The 20,669-nt window shown below is 33.5% G+C and overlaps 1 protein-coding gene across 2 annotated transcripts in view; it reads left to right on the top strand.

Moving 5' to 3' along the window:
* The window catches only part of ATAD1 (ATPase family AAA domain containing 1), a 44,062-nt gene that overhangs the window by 2,256 nt on the left and 21,137 nt on the right, over positions 1–20,669 (top strand). Inside the window, exons 1-5 of one of the 2 annotated variants that reach the window (XM_010979936.3) lie at positions 1,464–1,596; positions 8,543–8,625; positions 13,197–13,295; positions 15,195–15,315; positions 16,619–16,819. In XM_010979936.3, coding sequence (XP_010978238.1) covers positions 13,209–13,295; positions 15,195–15,315; positions 16,619–16,819 — 409 coding nt within the window. In that variant the 5' untranslated portion in view covers positions 1,464–1,596; positions 8,543–8,625; positions 13,197–13,208. Of the gene's footprint in view, positions 1–1,421; positions 1,597–8,542; positions 8,626–13,196; positions 13,296–15,194; positions 15,316–16,618; positions 16,820–20,669 lie in introns of those variants that run through there. The other variant, XM_010979935.3, reaches the window with a different exon arrangement.

Here is a 20,669-nt window from a genome sequence, read left to right as displayed (position 1 = left end):
AATTGATTTTTGAAGTTTGGATAGAATTTGACTAATTCTAGATGGAGAGAAATGACCCATCCAGGGTACTGTGCAGATATGCTGGAAGGAAAATACATGTGGCCTTTTCAGATGCCAGTGACTCCAGTATTGAGAGTTGCTGTTGAGAAGTAGTGGAGAACTGAAAAGTGGCTTTAAAGTTGCTCTTTGGGGCTAGATTGGTATAGTCTTGAATGCTTGGGAATCCTGTAAATAAAGGGAATGCTTTGGGATCTTTTTGTTAGGGAGAAGGAGATATCTAAGAGGAATTAGAAACTATTGGAGCTATTCCAGAGACAGGCAAGTGAAGAGAATCTTTAATAACTGAACAGTAGTAGTGAGAAAAGAAACAATAATTTTAGAGCTGGAACGACCACAGATGTTAATCTGTGAAACGTCTGATTTTTACCTGTTTCTGAGCCAACTGTGTAAATTCTGATTTATTCCTTTTCATGAGTGCAAAATATACATTCCTTCTTCCCCACCCCCATATCATATAGCATTCAGCATAGTCCTGTGCTATGAGAGTATAATGACATTATTTGAGGCTGAGATTCTATCTCCAATAATGTGACAGTCGCATCATCCTTAACAAGCTATTTCTACAGGGTGGGCATTGTCGTTGACACAGGTGTACATGCCTCTTGTAAGCCAAGCTGTAGTTGGTGTAGCTGCTCAGGCATATCTGTCAAAGTAGGCACGTTGCCTTCTTTTTCCCTCTTTATTTTGGGTGAGAACTTGTATTCTTGTGGCTCAAACATTTTGAAGATTCTGTTGCTTCATATTTAGCTAAATTGTTGGAAATAATACGATGGCTCAAAAAATTTAATGTCACTTATTAATTGAGAAAATGACATGTATAAATTTCAGCGAAACTTGGAAGCCTTTAAAAGAAAATATGATGGAAAAGTGAGTCCATTCACAGTTTGTATTTCACTCAGAAATTACCTGGTATGTATTACACTTCATAGAAATTCTTACCAACACATTAGTAAAGTATTTCGTTTTGGGGCTGGCTTTTTTCAGTTGGATTAGTGTTATAGTCATTATTTTTCTGTATTCTCTGAAATAGTTATTTAAAAGCTATTTAAAAGAGGAAATGCTTTAAAATGTTTACTGTGTTTTTCAAATAGAGTTATTGTCTACTTAAATTATATGAGCTTTTAGAAAAGTTTATTAAAAATTCTGATTAAATAAACCTGAATTTCCAAGAGGAGCTTAAAATGTGTTTGTTTTCTTCACATTTAAAAATCTGTTTATCTTTAAATAAAACACTTTTTAAGGTACGTAATGTTAAATTTGACTAGAAGTTAGTTTTTCTTGCCTAGTTTATGCCACCTATCAGTCTCCCAGTTTTAATGAATCTAGTTATTACCTAGTGACATTTCTGTTTGTTTTTTAAGGTTAACAATCAAGATGGTACATGCTGAAGCCTTTTCTCGTCCCTTGAGTCGGAATGAAGTTGTTGGTTTAATTTTCCGTTTGACAATATTTGGTGCAGTAACATACTTTACAATCAAATGGATGGTAGATGCAATTGATCCAACCAGAAAGCAAAAAGTAGAAGCTCAGAAACAGGTATGATTAAAATATTTGAGAATCATCTTTCTTGGAGCTAGCAAATATTTTCCCATAAAACTAAGGATATAGTAGAATCATAAATTAATGAGAAATTATGTATGACCCATGTAGAAATGTGTTTTTATGTAATATTTAACTTCATCCCTAAAAACGTGTTTGCTTCTCAAATCCTTTTTGACTATTTAAGCATTTTATCAGAAGAAAAAATGATAAAGAATAAAAGTACTATACAATTTTGTTATTAATATCTTAAATCATTTTTGTCAGCTTGTAAATGAAGGAATCTAGATAAAATTTTTCAACAGACTAAACAAAAAATTTTATCTTCTGTAATGGTATGTATTATACTTTGTGTGACATTTGAAATGTGAGTAATACTGACAAGCTGTCAGTCTTACAGACTTACAAACTATGAATTTCTGATTAAGGGATTGCTAAAAATGTTGTTATTAATATAAGTTTATAGTATTTCTTTTTTCAGCTGTTGCCTCTTAAGGTTATTTTCTTACTAGGATGATAAATTTTTTTGGTTTCTATTCTTCCTCAAAAAATAAAAGCCTTACAGGAATCTTTCACATTTTTCATGCTGTTTGAGGGCAGAATGTTCATATTCATGGATTTTTAGCGTTCTTCTGTGAGTTTTGACTTTGATGCATTCAGTAAACAGTCATTGAGCTGCTAGCAAATGCTTGATGCCAAGGATAAAAGATGAATAAATCTTATTCTTTCAAAAAGCTTAAGGCTAGTTTGGGAAACTGGGATGTAAATAATTGACTGCTCTATAATGCTGTGCATAGCTCTTAAATTATGCTTACTGTATAGATCTGAGAAACAATTTGGACAGTTGTCAGTTTTTTCCCCTGAATTTGCTAATAAAATAGTTGACTCAAGGTCTAGGTTATATCATCATATCAGTCAATTCAGAATTCTCTAGGAAGTCTGAGCAGTGTAATTTTTTTTTAATTTGAGTATATCCATGTGTCAACCTAAGTGCAATTCCCCCCTCCCCATCTGACTCAGGAAAGTCAGCTTAAATCTGAGGTCAAAATATTAATTAGTCATATCATTTTCACAGTTTTTGAAAGCAGAGATGTGACTTCAAACAGAATTTTGCTGTTTATTTTTCTTGGCTTCTTAGAGCTCCTGGAACACACGTGTAGAAGACATGGAGGAAACCAAATATTTAATAGATATTTAAGCAATACATAAATGGATTATTATCATTAATCTTTTTGTGACAGTTTCAATATGATACACATTGAAAAGTATGTGTATAGTATTGTTCTAAATGTCAGGCATATGAAGTGTTAGACACTACATCTGCTCTCTAGTGCCCAGGGTAAGGAGAAAAGACTTGTCCATGACAATATAAATTTATGACAGTAAGTAGCATATTCTAATTGCCTAAAGAGTAGACAGAAGCTATAGCATTTAGAGAAAGTATTCACTAATGATTGGGACAGTTGAGGATGGCTTCATGAAAGAGCTTGACTTTAGAATAGGCAAAGACAATTTTAAGTAGAAAGAAAATCACGAACAGAGTTGTGATGGGGCTAACGATAATAAGAACTGTTAAAAGAAGAGTAAATAGACTAGTCAGTTTGGAGTAGAGGGTTTGCACAACTAACTAGTAGAACTTAGAGGGAGAAGTAAGGGGCTAAATGATAAAGGACCTTAAGTATAAACTCAGGGAACAGAGTGCTGATCTTTCCTTACTCAGTCCTAATGTTTTCATGGGTGGACAGAGGCTGATAAAAAATGCCACAGAATTTGAGAAGTCCATTATCATTTAACTAGGAGACATGCTTTTTGCTTGACTTGGGGCTACAGCTTCTCTGTTACCCTTTCTCTTTTCTTTCCTTACCTCCCTGGCCAACTACTTATTGAAATATGCTCTTGATCAGTTGAAGTCTCCTGTATAACCAGTGGTAAACCATTAAAGATTTTTGAGTAGGTAGGTGATAACGTACAGCAGTGTTTTAAGGATAATTCACCTTACAGTATCATGTAACAAGAATTGGAACCAGGGAGGCTAGAAGTGAGGTCTCTGTTGGTTATAGACTGCAATAATCCTGGTCAAGACCTAGAATAAGCGGGTAACAAAAGGAATGGAATGCTGGAAGGACTTTATGATGATAGGGAAAAGAATAAGGACATCTTACAGATGAATCCAAGATTTGTCTGGGTCCTCAAAGACTCATAGGATCTTTTATAGAGTTCTAGAATCTTTAGATAGGGCAAGCTTATGGGAAGATGACATTTGATTTGAGCATATTGAGTATGTGTTGGTGCTATGGATCCAGGGGAAAATGTTCATTCAACAGGTGAAATTGTAGGTCTAGATCTCAGGAAAAAGGTCAGTCTCTGGAGGTTCCTTATCAGGTGCTCATAGTAGTTAGACTCATTAGAGCAGTGAGTCTCACTGAGATGGAGTAGGCCCCACGGCTATTCCTGGGAAGATACGTATCGTATCATTTGTGGGTTTTTTCCCCAGACTACTCTTCCACTTTCCTCCTGCCACCATCAAGATATATACATTCAAATATTTGTTGAGAGCTTATGTAGTTGTCACTATGATAGATGCTCATAACTGTACTGAGAGTGGTGAGGTCTCTAAAGGAGATGTTATAAAATAGAAATAGTCAGCTGAAGAGCAGGACTTCATTTAGGGAATGAGAAAGTTGATGTGAAGCCAGTGGAGAATGAATAGGTCAGTATGGGTAGCTAGGTACCTGCTGAAAACAACAATCCAGATAGGATACTTTAAATCTTAAAGGTATTTGTGAACTAACAAGAAAGTAAGATATTCAAGTAAAAAATTTAAGGCAAAAATTCAGAAAGGTAAGATGAGCTTGAGGCCAGCTTTCACATTGTGGGAATTTGCTGAAACTTGAAATTGAGTTTCTGTTTTTATGACCCAGAGGAACTCAGGATACAAAGCATAGTACTGATCTAAAGTGTGGAGCATCTCAGAGATGATATTCCCATAAATCTTTGACCCCAAAAGACAGCACCCTTTAATTTCATTAAAGACGAAAATACAGAAATGGTTTAGAAAGATAAAGTTAAGCCGTATACTAGTTGAGGTGACACATAAAATGCAGATACAGAAAGGTTGAAAATAAGAATTTGGAGCATGAAAATAGATCACAAATACAAAAAGAAGGCTGGTTGAACAAAAGTAAACTTTAAGGCAAAAATATAACTAAAAATTCAGTTCACCAAGAAATAATAACATTTCTGTATGTGTGTGCATCTATTAATGTGGCATCAAAAGACATAAAGTAGAACTACAGGGAGAAATAACATATCCATCATCACAGTGGAAGATTTTAAACATTTCTTTCAATAATTGATGAAATATTTTGAGAAAATCAGTGAGTGTAGAAGATTTAAACAAATAACAAGCTTTATCTAGTGTCCATATATAATACATTACATTTAAAACAAATGCAGAGTACATTTCAAGCATGCATGTAAGATTTGTGAAATTGAACCAAATATAATCTATTATAAAGCAAATCTGAAGTTTCATAGTACTAGTAGCGTATTTATTACATTCCCTGGCTATAGTGCAGTACAGTAAAATCATTAGAAATATCCAATAGGTTTAGAAAGTAGGAAACATTTCTAAATAGTTCCTAAGTAAAAGAAAACATAATAGAAATTTTAAAATATTTGTAATTGAATTAAACTTAAAATATTAAGTAGTATTTAGAGAGAAATTTATAGTCTTAAGTATTTATATTAGAAAGAAGGTAGGAAATAAAGTAAATATCCAACTTAAGCTGGAGAAAATATTTTAATAGAATGAAACCATAAATAACATAGTGAAAGAATGGGAATAATAAACATAAGATAAATTAATAGAAAATAGAATATACAATAGAGAATGAATAGAAATGTAGAAAATAAATACATAATGGAGAAAATCAGTAAAAGCAAAAAGTTGTTTATTTGAAAAGACTGATAAAATTGACACTTCTTTAAAACCAAGAAATAAATGAAGCCACCAATAAGTATTACTAGAAATGATAAAGGATGTAATTACAGATGCTGCAGACATTAAAAAGAAGGACAATAACTATGCCAACAAATTTGAAAACTTAAATAATATGGACAAACTTCAAAAATCATGAATTGCAGCAACATGGATGCTCCTGGAGAATATCATTCTAAGTGAAGTAAGCCAGAAGGAGAAAGAAAAATACCATATGAGATTGCTCATATGTGGAATCTAAAAAAAAAAACAAACAAAACATAAATACAAAACAGAAACAGACTCACAGACATAGAATATAAACTTGTGGTTGCCAAGGGGGCGAGGGGTGGGAAGAGATAGACTGGGATTTCAAAATTGTAGAATAGATAAACAAGATTATACTGTATAGCACAGAGAAATATATACAAGATCTTATGGTAGCTCACAGAGAAAAAAAATGTGACAATGAATATATATATATATGTTCATGTATAACTGAAAAATTGTGCTCTACACTGGAATTTGACACAACATTGTAAAATGATTATAAATCAATAAAAAAGTTTTAAAAAATCATGAATTACCATAACTGATTTAAGAATTAGAATACATGAATTGTTAGTTCCATAACTATGAAATAAATTAATATTGGAAAAATATATCCATAAAGAAGACTCCAGGCTTATAGAATTCTGCTGGCAAATTCTAGCAATATTTAAAGAAAAATTAATAATAGCAATTTTATAGAAACTCTTCCAGAGTGTAGAAAAAGAGAAGACACTCACCAAACCTTTTTATGAGGGTAGCATAAGAACAATTCCAAAACTTCTAGTGGGCTGTAATTTATCTCATTTGTGAATGAATGTAAAAATCTTAAACAAAATATTAGCAAGCTGAATTCAGCAGTGTGTAAAAAAGATAATAAATTGTGACCAGTTGGATTTATCCCAGGAATTAAAGGCTGGCTTCATTTGAGGAAAACAAAATACATGTATAATATTCTGTGTTAACATCTCAGTCAGTCAGACAATCAATGCAGAAAAAATCCTGTGTTAGTCAGACTTCTCAGTCAGTCAGACAATCAATGCAGTCAGTCAGACAATCAATGCAGAAAAAATCCTGTGTTAAAATTAAACATTCTTGATTTTTAGAAAATCTCTTAGTAAAATAGAAATAGAAGATAATGTCTTTAGCATGCTAGAATGAATTTACTTCAGGAAACATACTTCACAGTAAAAAATTGAAAACATTTTCTTTATGATTAGGAGCAAGTCAAAGAATCCTATTGTCATTGCTTCTATTTAACATTTTACTCATTACTAACTAGTGCATAAGTCAAGAAAAAAGATAAAAAGGTAGAAGTATTGGAAAAAAAGAAACTAAATAGTCATTATTCACAGGTCATATCATCTACAGAAAGCCAAAGAAAGTCTATAGATAAACTATCGGGATTAATAAGAGTTTAAGGGCTGCTGGATACTAAATCAATATTCAAAAGTCAACTATTTCTGGATACCTTCCACAGTTGGGAAATGGAATTTTTAAAAGGTAACTATTTACAATAGCATCAAAAAATATACAATAATTGGCAAACATTGTACAACACATTTATAGGGAAAATTGTGAAACTATTGAAGGCTTAAGTTAAATTCAGTGTCAGTCTAAAAATACCAAGAGGCTTTTTTTGTGTGTTGCATTTTTTTCCCCTAAAATTTATATTGAAGAATAAAGGTTTATGAATAGGCAAGACACCCCTGAAAAACAAGACGTGTTTATTGGGAGAGGAAGGATTTGCCTTGTTTTATAGTAAGACTTACGATAAAGCTTTACACAGTGTACTATTGGCACAGGGATGGATTGGCAAATTTAGTAGAAGAGAGTCCAGAAACAGTCCTATGCATTATATAGAAACGATGTGTGACACAGCTGGCTTTGCTTTGTACACTATTGGAGAAAGGATGGATTTTTCAATAATAATGATATTTAGACAGTTGGATCCATATAAGAGGAAATAAAATTTTATTTCTCTTTGATTCCATACGTAGTAATCACTTCCAGGGATTAAAGACTTAAATTTATTCATTAGACAAATATTCATTGAGCACCTACTCCATGATTCTTGATACCTCATCTCTGTGTTCTGAAGATACCCTTTTTATCTCTCCAATTTTGATAAAAGCACTTTAAAAATATAATAAATAACCAAAGGAGTAGGAATAAAGCCAGGATAATGTAAGTTATTCATACCAGTCTTTCCCACCTCAGCATACCTTGAAGTATACAAAAAACTGCAGGCTGTAATAGTGGTTCTTTTGTGGCATTTGTGAAACATTAGAATTTGAGGACATTGGTGGGGTGTTAAATATGATTTTTAAAAGCTCCTTACATTCTCTCCTGTTATCTGTGAAATTACTTGTATGTGTAAAGTCACCAAAACAAAGGGGAAAAAAATTACAAAAGGTAATTGGTTGTAAATGTGTTATAAAATGATCTAGGAGAAAAAGAGGTTGTGAGGAATGTGATCGAAGAAAGTGATCAGTAAATTTATTGAAATTATTAAACTTGAAGAAAGCAGTTTCCATTCATTGGGGACAGCAAGTATAATTTGAAGTAAAAGAACATAGTCACTCCGGAGTTTGCTGGGTGAAAGGTAAAGAAGGAAAGGAAAAGAACTAGTGGAGGAGGTAGAGAGTTGCTGACAAAGAGGATGGAGGTAGGTTCTGAAAGAACTGGGAGGGGTTGGGATCAGTAGTTATGGGAATATTTTAAATAGAGTTAATTATTTTATTCTCAATGAAGGGGAGAGGTGTGTGGGAGTGGAGGAGATTTGGGACCTGCTGAGCTAAGTATGTGATCAGTGTTTAACGAAATAAATCATGGTAGATTATGAAATGTTACGGCATGATTGAAGAAAGCATGTTATTGGGAACTCAATTGTTTTGTTTTTATTAATTTTTTGAGGATTCCTCAGCAGCTTGGGAGCAGATAAAGTGAATGGTGGTGCTGAACCTGCTTTGAAGACAGGGCTAACTGGTGTAACAAATGTAAGGAATTTTATGTTTCTACAGAAGACGTTCTGTGGTTCAGGCCATTTAGGAAACCAAGTACTGCCAAATGAGGAATAATTTAGTTGGAGTACAGAAAGGAATTAAGCAATTAGAGTGCACATTGAGGACAAAGATGAGGTGTGAATGTGGGAGGGGAGAAAGGTATGACTTCTGTGGTCACAGAGGAAGAGCACTGAATGTAAAAATTTAGGTAACATTTTGAGATTACCAGATAATCCGTGGGCCTCATCTGAGTTTAAAGGCCATGCAGTTTTGAGATGAAAGGTAAAGGGTAACAGATGTGTTCAAACCAGAAACAGTAACCTAGAAGTAGTCTTCATTTGGATTAAACAGGATATTTGGAAACAATTTCTAGCCTGAAGACTTATGAAATGTGGGATATTTAATTGGTAATAAGGACATAATTTCAGCAGGGTTATACAGGGACCAGGAGTATTCTGGGCACATGCTGCTGTTGGATCATATTGGGATGTAGCAGACGAGTTTTGATAGTTATGTCTGTGATGAAAATTGGGATGTAGAAAAATGGAATCTCTAGGTGTACTGTCTATTAAGGAACTTTCAAAGACAGGATGAATAACTTATTGATTGACCTCTTCTGGGCATTTATACATACAGTATTTTGTTTAGCATATTAATTATATACTATTTAATATTCCTGAGATTATAGTTTAGTTGTCAAGGACCTGGAAAGATTCACAACCTAGAATTCATGCACATGAAGGTCATATACTGTGACCTTAGTCATTTAACGTAATGTCTTCCTATTTTTAGTCCTATCGTTGATATTGTAGGCTTCAAAACTTTATTTCGGTTATTTTGATGGAAATAATAGATTAAATAGTTTGTGAAGGGATGGTACACGGAAATCTTAACATGGAACTCCTAACTGCCAAGGATTTTTAAGAGCAGCCATCACAGAAAGCCAATTACCATTTGGAAGAGCTAATATTTGTTGACACTAGGAAGCCATTGTGAACTGTGGCCCTAAAACTATGGTTACTGGAGCTGAGTCTTAGAAGACTGAGAAGCTGAAGTAAATAATGAAATTGAGATAGGAAATTAGTGAGGAATAAGCAGTTAGTGTTGTCTCAGAGGCCAAGGAGATAGATCGAAGTGATGAGGAAAGAAAAGCAACAAGAGAGAAACTTAAGAAAAAACCCAGTATATTGTAGTGTTTTATACACAAGCCTAGTAGAAAGCCATCTTATCCAGCAAGTTTTGGGATATACACGGTAAAGTCAGAAGAAAGATGTAAGTGTACTAACTCTTAAAGAGAAGATAATTATATCCACGTGTCTGGAAAAGAGTGTTTGTTAGAAATTTAATGTAAGTTTGTGGTAAAGGTTTATACTTAATATATAAAGATAATTATTCAAATTCTTTGCTATTTCCTATTTAAATGTATTTTTAAAACTTTGTATTGTTAATTTTCTCTATCTTCACTTAAATTGGAGTACTTCAGCTGTGACCTCAGTAAAAGGTTTCTGATATAAGTTTAATTAGTTCATCTTTGCTTTTTCGCTCCTAACTTGTTATGTATGCCATCTCTTTCTAAAATTATTTTTCCAAAAGAGCCAATTTCATGAATCTTTTGGAACCTGAATGGAAGGAGTGTTTGTTTTCTGCTGCTCCTTTACTCCTTTTCCTCCTTCCTTATTCTAAGTAGAAATATTAGTTCACTCTTTCCTACCCCACTTCTTAACTTTAAAAATAATACTTCACATGGAGAAACAGTGAAATAGCTTGAAGGGATAAAAAGTACTATGAAAAAGATTGGTATACAGTAAAAAGTAAGTTTCCTTCTACCTCTGACTCCTCTCACCCGCAGGCTGCCAGTTTCCCTACATGTACAAAATGGGAGAAACATCCTTTAAAACCCAAGCAAACATTGGTGACTAGAAAATATAATTGTCATTTAGCTGTAAAGGAATGCATGAGCATAAGCCATTTTTCAAGTACTCCAGTCTTAACTTTGTTTTTCTTGGTATAACATTTTACAAATAGGGATTCAGTTAAAAGTGTCAAAGCTAAACAGTTGGATAACTTATTCCTGGAGCACAGTTTGGTATTGATATGGTATATTTTGGAGTGCTTTCTTTTCATTTGTTTATTAACCATGTTCTGCTCTCCCAAATGAGGAATGTTAGTGTTTCTACAGAAAATGAGCTTTGAAGTTAGACAAATCACGAGTTGAGCTCTGGTAATGCTAATTCCGAGCTGTGTAATCTTGGCAGTTCTTTCAATTTGTCTAACCCTTGAGTTCTTCATCTGAATAATGAGGATAGTAATAACTACTTCTCAGGATGTTTTCAAGGGTTGATTCCCTTTAAAGTACCCAGCACAGTGCCAGGCATGTGGTAGGGACTCAATAAATGTTAATTTTTTTTCTCTTTTCTATCAATGTTATTAATGCAACCCGGAGACATTGTTAAAGGAACTACTGTTGTGGGTAAAAGATTCTAGGTAAACTCGACTATCACCATTTTCCATCTCTGTAAACTAAATAACACAGTTGATGATTTTTATTTGGGAAATCCCAGATACAGATAAAGGTAGCAACAGGCAGTTGTAGCCTAGAGTAAAATTTTAAGGGCAAGTAGCTAATTGGGGGGAAAGAATAGAGTTTCTTAAATATTGACATTTCAAGCCAGGTAATATGGGCAGAGGGTAAGCTATCCTGTGCCTTCTTGATTGTGCAGCAGCATTCTTGTCTCTGCTGCCTAGATGCTCTGCTTCGCCAGTAGCGCCCTCCCCCCTACTCAAGTGTGACAACCAAAAATATTTCCAGACATTGCCAAATCACTCCTGGTTAAGAACCACTGTTTTAGAGCATGGCCTGAAAAGGATACATGTGGAATGACTTCACATTTATGGAAACACAATGAAAAGAGTAAATTAATGTTATTATACGTATGAAAAATAGGTTGTCTTTTGTAGCTGACACTTAAAAAGATTTAAACTCAGTGAAAGAGAAGATATTTGTAAGAGAGAGATAAAAGAATCTGGAAAAGGATGCTTCATCCATTGATTCCATAATTTCACAGAGGGCTGGCTAAATAGGAAAAATGTGGTTCATAGCACTTTTTAAAAATGCTGTATTACTAGGATATGATCAATATATATCCTAATCCTCTCTCTGTAATGCTGTATGATGTGAATTTTTTTAAGAGCAGCAGTACCCCTGACAAAAAGCAAGATTTTATGTAGTAAAAAGTACTCTAGGAATAAAATAAAATAAAATAATAGCAATAAAAATTTAGGTAAATATGATTTATCAGAGAACCTTCATTTCTGAAAATGTTCATTTAATTGAAATTTGAGTATGTTATCTCTAGATTTTTAGGGAGTCTCTGGTGGTCACTAATTCCTATCATGTGTTTGGGGAAACCAAGACAATGTGTGTGATGGTTAGAGTATCATCTCTAGAGTTGGGACTGCCTGGATTCACATGTTGCTTTTTCCGTTTGCTAACTTTTAACCTAAGACAAATTACTTAGTCCAAGCTGAGCTCAGTTTCTTTTTCTGTGTTGGAGAAAAATTGTCCCTACCTCCAAGATCACTCTGAGGATTCAGTGAGTTAATCCATCCACAGTGTTTTGGCATAATATGTGGCACACTCAGTAAATGTTTACTCTCATTATTTTTATTTTAATTGAAAATCTTGTTGCATGGTAGAGCATATAGGTTTAAGGCTAGTTTTGCCCAGCTCTAGAAATATATGCAAGTATACCTCTAATTCAAAGTTATTTTTGTTATCTCTGGTTTGTCTAGCCCCAGGAAGTGACTTTAACTAAAAAGGGTAGAATCTCAGAACAATTTGAAATTAGATAGGCGTGAATACCTATTGTAGATACATGAGTAATTTTTTTAACTTTATTTTTTATTGAAGTGTAGTTACTGTACAGTGTTAGTTTCAGGTATACAACAGAGCGATTCAGTTACACATATACATATGTATATATATTTTCAGATTCTTTTCCATTATAGCTTATAAGAAATTGAATATGGTTCCCTGTGCTATATAGTAGGTCCTTGCTATTTATCTATTTTATATATAGAAATGTGATACATAGGTGATTTGAAGAAAGTCAGGCACCTGTTTTCAGATACTCTGTTAATTTAAGAGGAGAAACTCCAATTGTCCATTTCTTGGTATCCTTAACTCCTTGGTCTTTCATCTTGACGTTTCATCTGCCCTGGCATGATAATCCTGCTAGGAAGGAGAAATCAAGGTGGGTCCTAGAGTCTCATTGGAGCTATGCTAGACCCTATATATATCTCTTTGACCACACACCCCATTTTTTTGTTTTCCCTCATTTCCTAAGAGCTGGTTTAAATTGCCCTGGTTTCTGTGGAGTAGACCTTCAAATCTTTTCTTTACTTAAGGATTTATGTTGGGGAAAGATGAAATCAAAGGGCATAAGAATATCCCTGGAAAATTCTTGTATGTCTGTTCCTTGCGTTTTAGACTTCACAGATACATGTTTTGGAGTGCCAGTGTCGAAATACCAAACTAAAAAAGGTTGCTTGTTTTTTCTTTCTAGGCAGAAAAATTAATGAAGCAAATTGGTGTCAAAAATGTGAAGCTTTCAGAGTATGAAATGAGTATTGCTGCTCATCTAGTAGACCCTCTTAACATGCATGTATGTATCTTTAATCTTATTTTTTTTTTATTTTTTATTTTTTTGTCTAGCGTTTTGTGTCAAGGGTCCCAAGGACCACAACCAAGTTTGAAGATTCTCTAGAGGAATCACAGGATTCAGTGTAGTCATAGTCATGGATATAATTTATTATGGCAAAAGGATACAAGGCAAAATCAGCAAAGAAAGAGAGGCATGGAAAGAAGTCTGGTGGAAATCAGACACAAACTTCCATGTCTTCTCCCAGTGAAGTCACACGGAATGCACTTAATTCTGCCAGCAGCAGGTTGTAAGAACACATATCAAATGCTGTCCCATCAAAGAAGCTCATTAGAGACTTAGGGCCCAGGGTTTTAATTGGAACTGGTCACATAGACTCCATCTTCTAATGTGTATCAAAATTCTAGACTCCCATAAGAAAAACAGGTATCCACTATGAACCATATTGTTTGCACAGTTTAGCTATTCTTATCAGGGAATGGCGGGAACTCTCCTAAAATCTAAGTTCCCATATTCCAGCCAAGGGCCAGCCTTGTTAAGCAGACCTTTCTAAGGATTATAGTCTCAGGCCTGCTATATTAACTTTTTTTGTGTGCACATCTGTTTAGTTAAAACTGTACCTTTATATATTCACTTTTCTGGTATATAAAATTACTGTTCTAAGTCATGTGGTTATTTGATTTGGAGTCTAAATCTAGATTTCTATTTACATTTAAGGTGTGATAGACAACACAAGATTCTGAATACCAGTTTTTCCATTCATGTCCTTAGCAAATTGTTTCCTCTTTGAGTTTCAGTTCCCTTGTGAATAATCCATGGATACTGTAATAGCTGCTCTACCTACTTTTAAAGGATTATTTTGAACATCAGATTAATGTAATTTATGAATTCTAAAATCCTATGAATATTTATAACAATAGATATAAATAAATAAATAGAGTGAAATATATATCCTTAGCTCCAAATCTAGAAAATAAAAATCTACAATGTCTATTAATATCTGCGTGCACAGAGATACATCATGCCCTTCCAGAATTAATCCTCCATTTGAATTTGATTTATAAATTTACAATGGCACTTTCTTGAAGCCCTACCTATATTGATTTCTGAGTAAGGCTATACTAATGGACTCAATTTTTTGTTACAGCTACAGTGAAAGTAGGTGATTTTTTTTTCAGATCTGGTTATAATTTTTAAACTTTTTTCTTAAGGTGAAAAATAAATAAATCTATTGTAAATATTGCTTCTGACCAGCCCCTTTAACTCTGCCAGATTACAGCTGGGTTGTTTTTGTTTTTTAGGTCTTTTTCAGTACCCCTCCCCCTAGATTTTTAGGTTGAGTCAGCAGGCTTTTAAAATACATAAGCTGTGTGAATTTTGAAAGCATGTATCCCCTGTTTACTATTTAAAAAGACGTAAGTTTTGACACAGTTTTACTTTTGATTTATAAAATTCGTAAGCCCAGTTTGGTGAGTATAGACCTTATTTCTAAATTCATTCCTATTATGTTTGACAGCTTCTTGTGTGAATTAGGAACACTCCTGATGAGCTCTCCCCCATCAGTTAGTGCCAAGTTATCTGTCTGAGCTGGTTCTCAATCTTCTTGGCAGAGTATTTCTTCCTCTTAAATGGAGTGAATTTAGCTTGTTTAGGTCCCTGCAGAGTTTTGAGTGCTGCACCTAGTCTTTTTTTTTTTTTTTTTAATAGTAGATAATTGACTACTCCTTTTTGCGGTCCATAGTAGTTTAATAATTTGAGTATTGCTTAAAAGTGCTTATGTTAATATATCATTTTAAACTTTTGTTATTTATGTATAAAGCTTGCCATTTTGGAAGGAGTTTTTTCTACTTCAGTGAAAATACATTAGTTGTAAAAATTTATGTTGACCTTACCTTTTACCAGGTTACTTGGAGTGATATAGCAGGTTTAGATGATGTCATTACAGATCTGAAAGACACAGTCATCTTACCTATCAAAAAGAAGCATTTGTTTGAAAATTCCAGGCTTCTGCAGCCTCCAAAAGGTATGGTAAAAGTTTATTTTTGCTAAAGTATTAAAAATCTGGGAAGCATTGGAACTTTCTGCCATTATAGAACTGGTGTTTTTGAAGTTGGATTTCAAGAGAATGCTAAGATACAGTGAACTGTTTTATGAATAATAAAATAATTGTTTTAAAATTTTTAAAGAAATAATTGTTCATTCCTCAGCTTCCAAATTTAGATAAAATTTTCCCTGTGGTTACATGTCAAAATAATCCTTTATTTCAAATTCATTTTTATTATTTACAAGAAAACAAAAATTTGGGAAATCAAGGATAAAAAAGAAATCCAAAGTAACAATATGGGTTTTTGTTTTCAAGGTAAGACTTCTTTTTGTTGTTTCATGATTCTAGTGATTATTTTTCCTCTTGGTAATTCTGTTTATTTTTAGATTGCAATTTTTTTTTTTTGAATAGGAAATAGTGAACTACAGATGAACTAGAAGTTAAATACTATTTATGTTTAAAAAGAGAAACATTTTCTTACTCCTAGTTAGTAATTACTTTGAAAGCCTCGGAACTCAAGAATCGAAAGTATTTATAACTAGGTCCTTAAAGGTAATACTTTTGCTCTTCTTCATTTAAGTATTAATCATGTTTTAGGCTTATTAAAGGCAATTCAAATGGAGAGTACATGATGATTGATAGTGAGATCTTTAGAGTTGTGTTGCTATGGCTTTCAGATACAAATGCTGTCGTGTAGCTTATTTTTTCCCATCTAGTAGAAATTTTTCTTCATTGTATTGCCAAAACTAGGCAGGTTGCTAGTCAAGACTGAAATCAAATTATTAGACACATGCATTTCTCAAAAAAGTGGGATCTTTAGAAATATCAAAATAGTATAGGTTGAAGTTGTTTATAATCTTACTAATTTTGCAGCTATATCAGAAAGTGCATTAATTTATATTTCAAAGGTAATTAAAGCCAATATGTGTACATTTTTATGAAGTAGATAATTTAATTTTTTGTGCTATAGTGGTCTTAGTTTGTGAAGAGGGAGGGCATTAGATGATTTTGTCAACCATTGATCAAGTGGTGTGAGTTTGGATGTTAAGATGATTGTCTTTAATATCCTGAACTAGACCTTTTCACAAAGGGAGGAAGCACAGAGATGCTATAATTCCAAATACTTGTCATCACTGACATGAACTTAGAATATATCACCTTCCTTTCTACTATAAGAAAAGATAAAATGAAAGTGAATATTGGGAAAAATTTTAGTATAGGCAGAATTAATACTATGTTGATTATCACATAAACTAAAGCAAATATCTTGTTCTCTTTCCAGGTGTTCTTCTCTATGGACCTCCAGGCTGTGGTAAAACATTGATTGCCAAGGCTACAGCCAAAGAAGCAGGTTGTCGGTTTATTAACCTTCAGCCTTCAACACTGACTGATAAGTGGTATGGAGAATCTCAGAAACTGGCTGCTGCTGTTTTCTCCCTTGCCATAAAGCTACAGCCTTCCATCATCTTCATAGATGAAATAGGTATGCTTTGTTTTCTATGTAAGCATTTCAAAGGGTGGTGTTTAGATGACCAGATTTAGTTTTGTTTCTTTTTTTAAATTTTATGTATTTAATTTTGTGGGGGGAGGAAAGTAATTAGTTTTATTTACTTATTTACTTTTTTTTTTTTTTTTCCGAGGAGGTACTGGGGATTGAACCCAGAGTCTTTTGCATGCTAAGCATGCTTTCTACCACTTTGAGCTATACACTCCCCTCTCAGATTTAGTTTTTAATATTTGTTTAGGCCAAATTAATAAAAGAGATAACCAACATCCTAATTTGCAATGTCTGACTTCTGTGTTATAGAATAAACCATAGTCTGTTTTTTCACCCCCTTGATACTTTTTTCTGTCTTTTCTCTTTTATAAACAGTATGCAGTGGACTTTCATGTACATGTTTCCTCATGCAGATATGTTTGTCCAGGGTACATGAAGTTGAACCATAAGGTTGTGTGATGTGTTTACCTTCAGCCTCACTGGGATGACCAGATCTTCAGAGTGGTCATACCCATTTTCACTCTGACCCGTGTATGGTTGGCTTGTACTGCCCCAGAACTTATTTTTTCAGACATTATTGTTAATTTTTGTCAATTTAAAGAGCAAGAATTATTATTGTTTTGTGTTTCCCTATTTACTAGTAAATTTGGGCATCTTTTAACATGTTGATTGGCCATTTAGGTTTCTTTGCTTATAAACTGCCAGTTTTTCTTTTGGGTTATTTGCATCTTTTTTAGTAATTCTTTGATGCTTTATTATGATTGCAAATATTTCTTAGACTGGCTTGTCTTTTCACTTTATGATAGTTTCTTTTACATTTAAATTTAAATGTAGTTATATTTATCAAGTCTTGTGTCTCGTTTACAAATCCCTTCACTACCTCCATAAATACTCTCTTTTTTAAAATACATAACATGAAGTAGGAATCCAGTTTTATACTTTTCCATATGGACAGCCAACTTATAAAACAGATCTTCTCTCCCTGAATGTCATGACCTTTATATTTGTGGACTTTTTCTACATTTTATCTATTATCTATATTTTTGTTATAATAAGCTATATATTATAATAAAGCTATAGTAATTAAACCTATAGTTTTGAATTACACTATTTTAATTATATGTAATATGATAGGCTATATAATAATAGAGAAAGATAGTTATAGATATAAAGTATTTTGCCTTGTGTATCTTTCTCATCAGTTTATTCCAGTTATTTTGGGGTTTTGCTTTGAATTTTGCACAAAAGAGCATATAGCTGGATTTTTTAAAATTTTAATCTAAGACTTTTTAACTGGGAAGTATAGTCAGTTTGCTTTCATTTTGATAGCTAATGTATTTAGGTTTATTTCTAACAGACAATTGTATGCTTTTTATTTACCAGTCTAGTGGGCTTTGGTGCTTTCTTTATTCCCTTTTCCCTGGTACGGGTTTAAAAGTTATATACAATTGACCCTTGAACAACACAGGTTTGAACTGAATGGGTCCATTTGTACGTGGATTTTTCTGATAGTGAATCCTATAGTGCTGCACGAACTGTAGACATGGAGGAGCCATGCATGTGGAGAGCCAGCTATAAATTGTGTGTAGACTTTGGATTGCGGGAGGGATCAGTGCCCCACCCCCACCTGGTTGAAGGGTCAGCTGTATTCTCTCTTAGCACACATTTAGCATAGCTACTTGTCTTAAAAGTCTAGGCTAATTGTTTCTCCCCTCCTCCCAAATAATACAGGGACCTTAGAACTTTTAAGTACTAATCATTCCTCTTATCTCTTACATGTTGTTAATGGCTTATCTTATTTTTTACTTTCCATATTAGTTATTTTTATACTGACTGCTTGTTTAGAGATCCACTGCCAGTTTTTTGGCTTACTATTGCTTCTTACACCTGCCTTTTCTGGATTTAATTTCCTTCTTACTGAAATCTGTTAAAATTCTTTCAGCAAAGATTATGAGTTCAGTGAATTTTGTGTGTCTTTTGTGTGAAAATGTGTTAATTTTGTCTCTACTTTTAAGTGGTACAGAATTAATATTCTTTCAACATTTTGAAGCTTGAAGTCCGTTGTCTTCTAATCTTTCTTGCTGCTTTTGAGAATTCTGCTCATAGCCTAATATTTCTTTGTAAGTAGTCTGTCTTTTCTCTAGTTGCTATTGAATGTTGCAAGGCTTCTATATATATATATATTTTATGCAACTCTACTTAATTTTGAGTCATTTCCATAGTTTTAGCATCTGGTTCTCTGTTTCATCAGTTCTAAAACATACTGTCTTGTTTTGGGGTTTTTTTGCATTTTAACATCCCTGAAATTGGGGTAGCATGTTATAATTTAATTGGCAGTTTTTTCTTCTTTTAGTATCATAATTTAATTGGCAGCATTTAAAATTTTTTGTTTATACATAAAGTAATTGTGAAAGTCAAAAATCAATCAATCATTGAGTAAGTTACAAAAAGCAGTTCTTTGCTTGGCTATGTTTAATCTCACAATCATTGGGTTTGTAGTCTGTTGATTACATTTAAACTTGAGAAATTCTATGTTTCTCTGAGATTTATTTATTATCATTGTAGCTTGTTTTTTTGTTGGAATTCCAGTCCGTTTTGTCTTCAGAATTTAAAACATACTATTTTAATATAGTTTTTTTGGATCATTTTATTGTCTGAAATTCTACTCCTTTGTATCATTAACTCTCTCTTTCATAGTAACTTGTTTCCTTGTGTCATGTCTAACATTTGATTGCTTATGACTTATTTTTATATGAGAATTCTATGTTGCCTAAAACAATCTAGAGTAGTTTTTCTGTCTTCCACTTAGAGCCTTTCGGCTCTAATTTCTCAGCTTGGGTGTTCCTAGACTGAACGACAGTACAAATTTAGACTTCAAGCCTGAGAGAGAGAGCCCCTGTGGTCCTGGCTTTTAATTTTTCAGGGGGGATATATTTCCCCTCAGGGCCCAGGCCAAGACAGACAAGCTTCCTTAACTCCCTGTAGTGATGAGCAAAATTTTTTTCTTGTCTGTACTTTCTGTGAGTGTACATCGTTTTGAGTATCTTGGCTTCCACATGGAAGTTAACACCATGGCAGAACCTTCTAATGCTACCCATGCATACCTGTTGGGTACACAAGCACACACACAAATAGTGGCATAATCACCTCAAGTTCTCACCATTCTTGTTTTCAGTTCTCTTTTTTTCTGATCTTTTTCTTTCCTTCTTGCAATCTCAGATATTTATTAACTTCTTTTAGATTACTGGACTTTATTTTTTAGAATGGTTTTAAGTTTATAGAAAAACTGAGCAGAAAGTATAGAGAATTCTCATGTACCCCCTCCCCCCATACACGATTTCCCCTATTATCAGTACTTTGCATTAGTGTGATGCATTTATAATGATTAGTAAACCGGTATTGATAACGTTGTTACTAAAGTCCATAGTTTATATTAAGGTTCATTCTTTGTGTTGTACAGTTCTGTGGTCTTTGACAAGTGTGTAGTATCATATGTCTACCCTTACAGTATCACAATAATTTCACCACCCTGAAAGTCCCCCATGCTCCACCTATTCATTCCTCCCAAACTCCTCCCTCCCAAACTCCTGGCCACAGTGTCCTTATAGTTTTGCTTTATTCAGAATATCATATAGTTGGAATCATATAACATACAACTTTTTCAGACTGGCTTCTTTCACTTAGTAATATGCATTTAAGGTTCCTCCATATCTTTTTGTGGCTTGGTAGTTCATTTCTTTATATTGCTGAATAATATTCCATTGTTATGTTTGTACCACAGTTTGTTTATTCATTCGTCTAATAAAGGACATCTTGGTTGCTTCCAGTTTTGTGC

This window comes from Camelus dromedarius, chromosome 8 (genome assembly GCF_036321535.1).
Source record: "Camelus dromedarius isolate mCamDro1 chromosome 8, mCamDro1.pat, whole genome shotgun sequence".
Classification (NCBI taxonomy): Eukaryota; Metazoa; Chordata; class Mammalia; order Artiodactyla; family Camelidae; genus Camelus; species Camelus dromedarius.
Note: the sequence above shows the minus strand (reverse complement) of the source record. Positions and strands in the feature narration are given on the sequence as shown.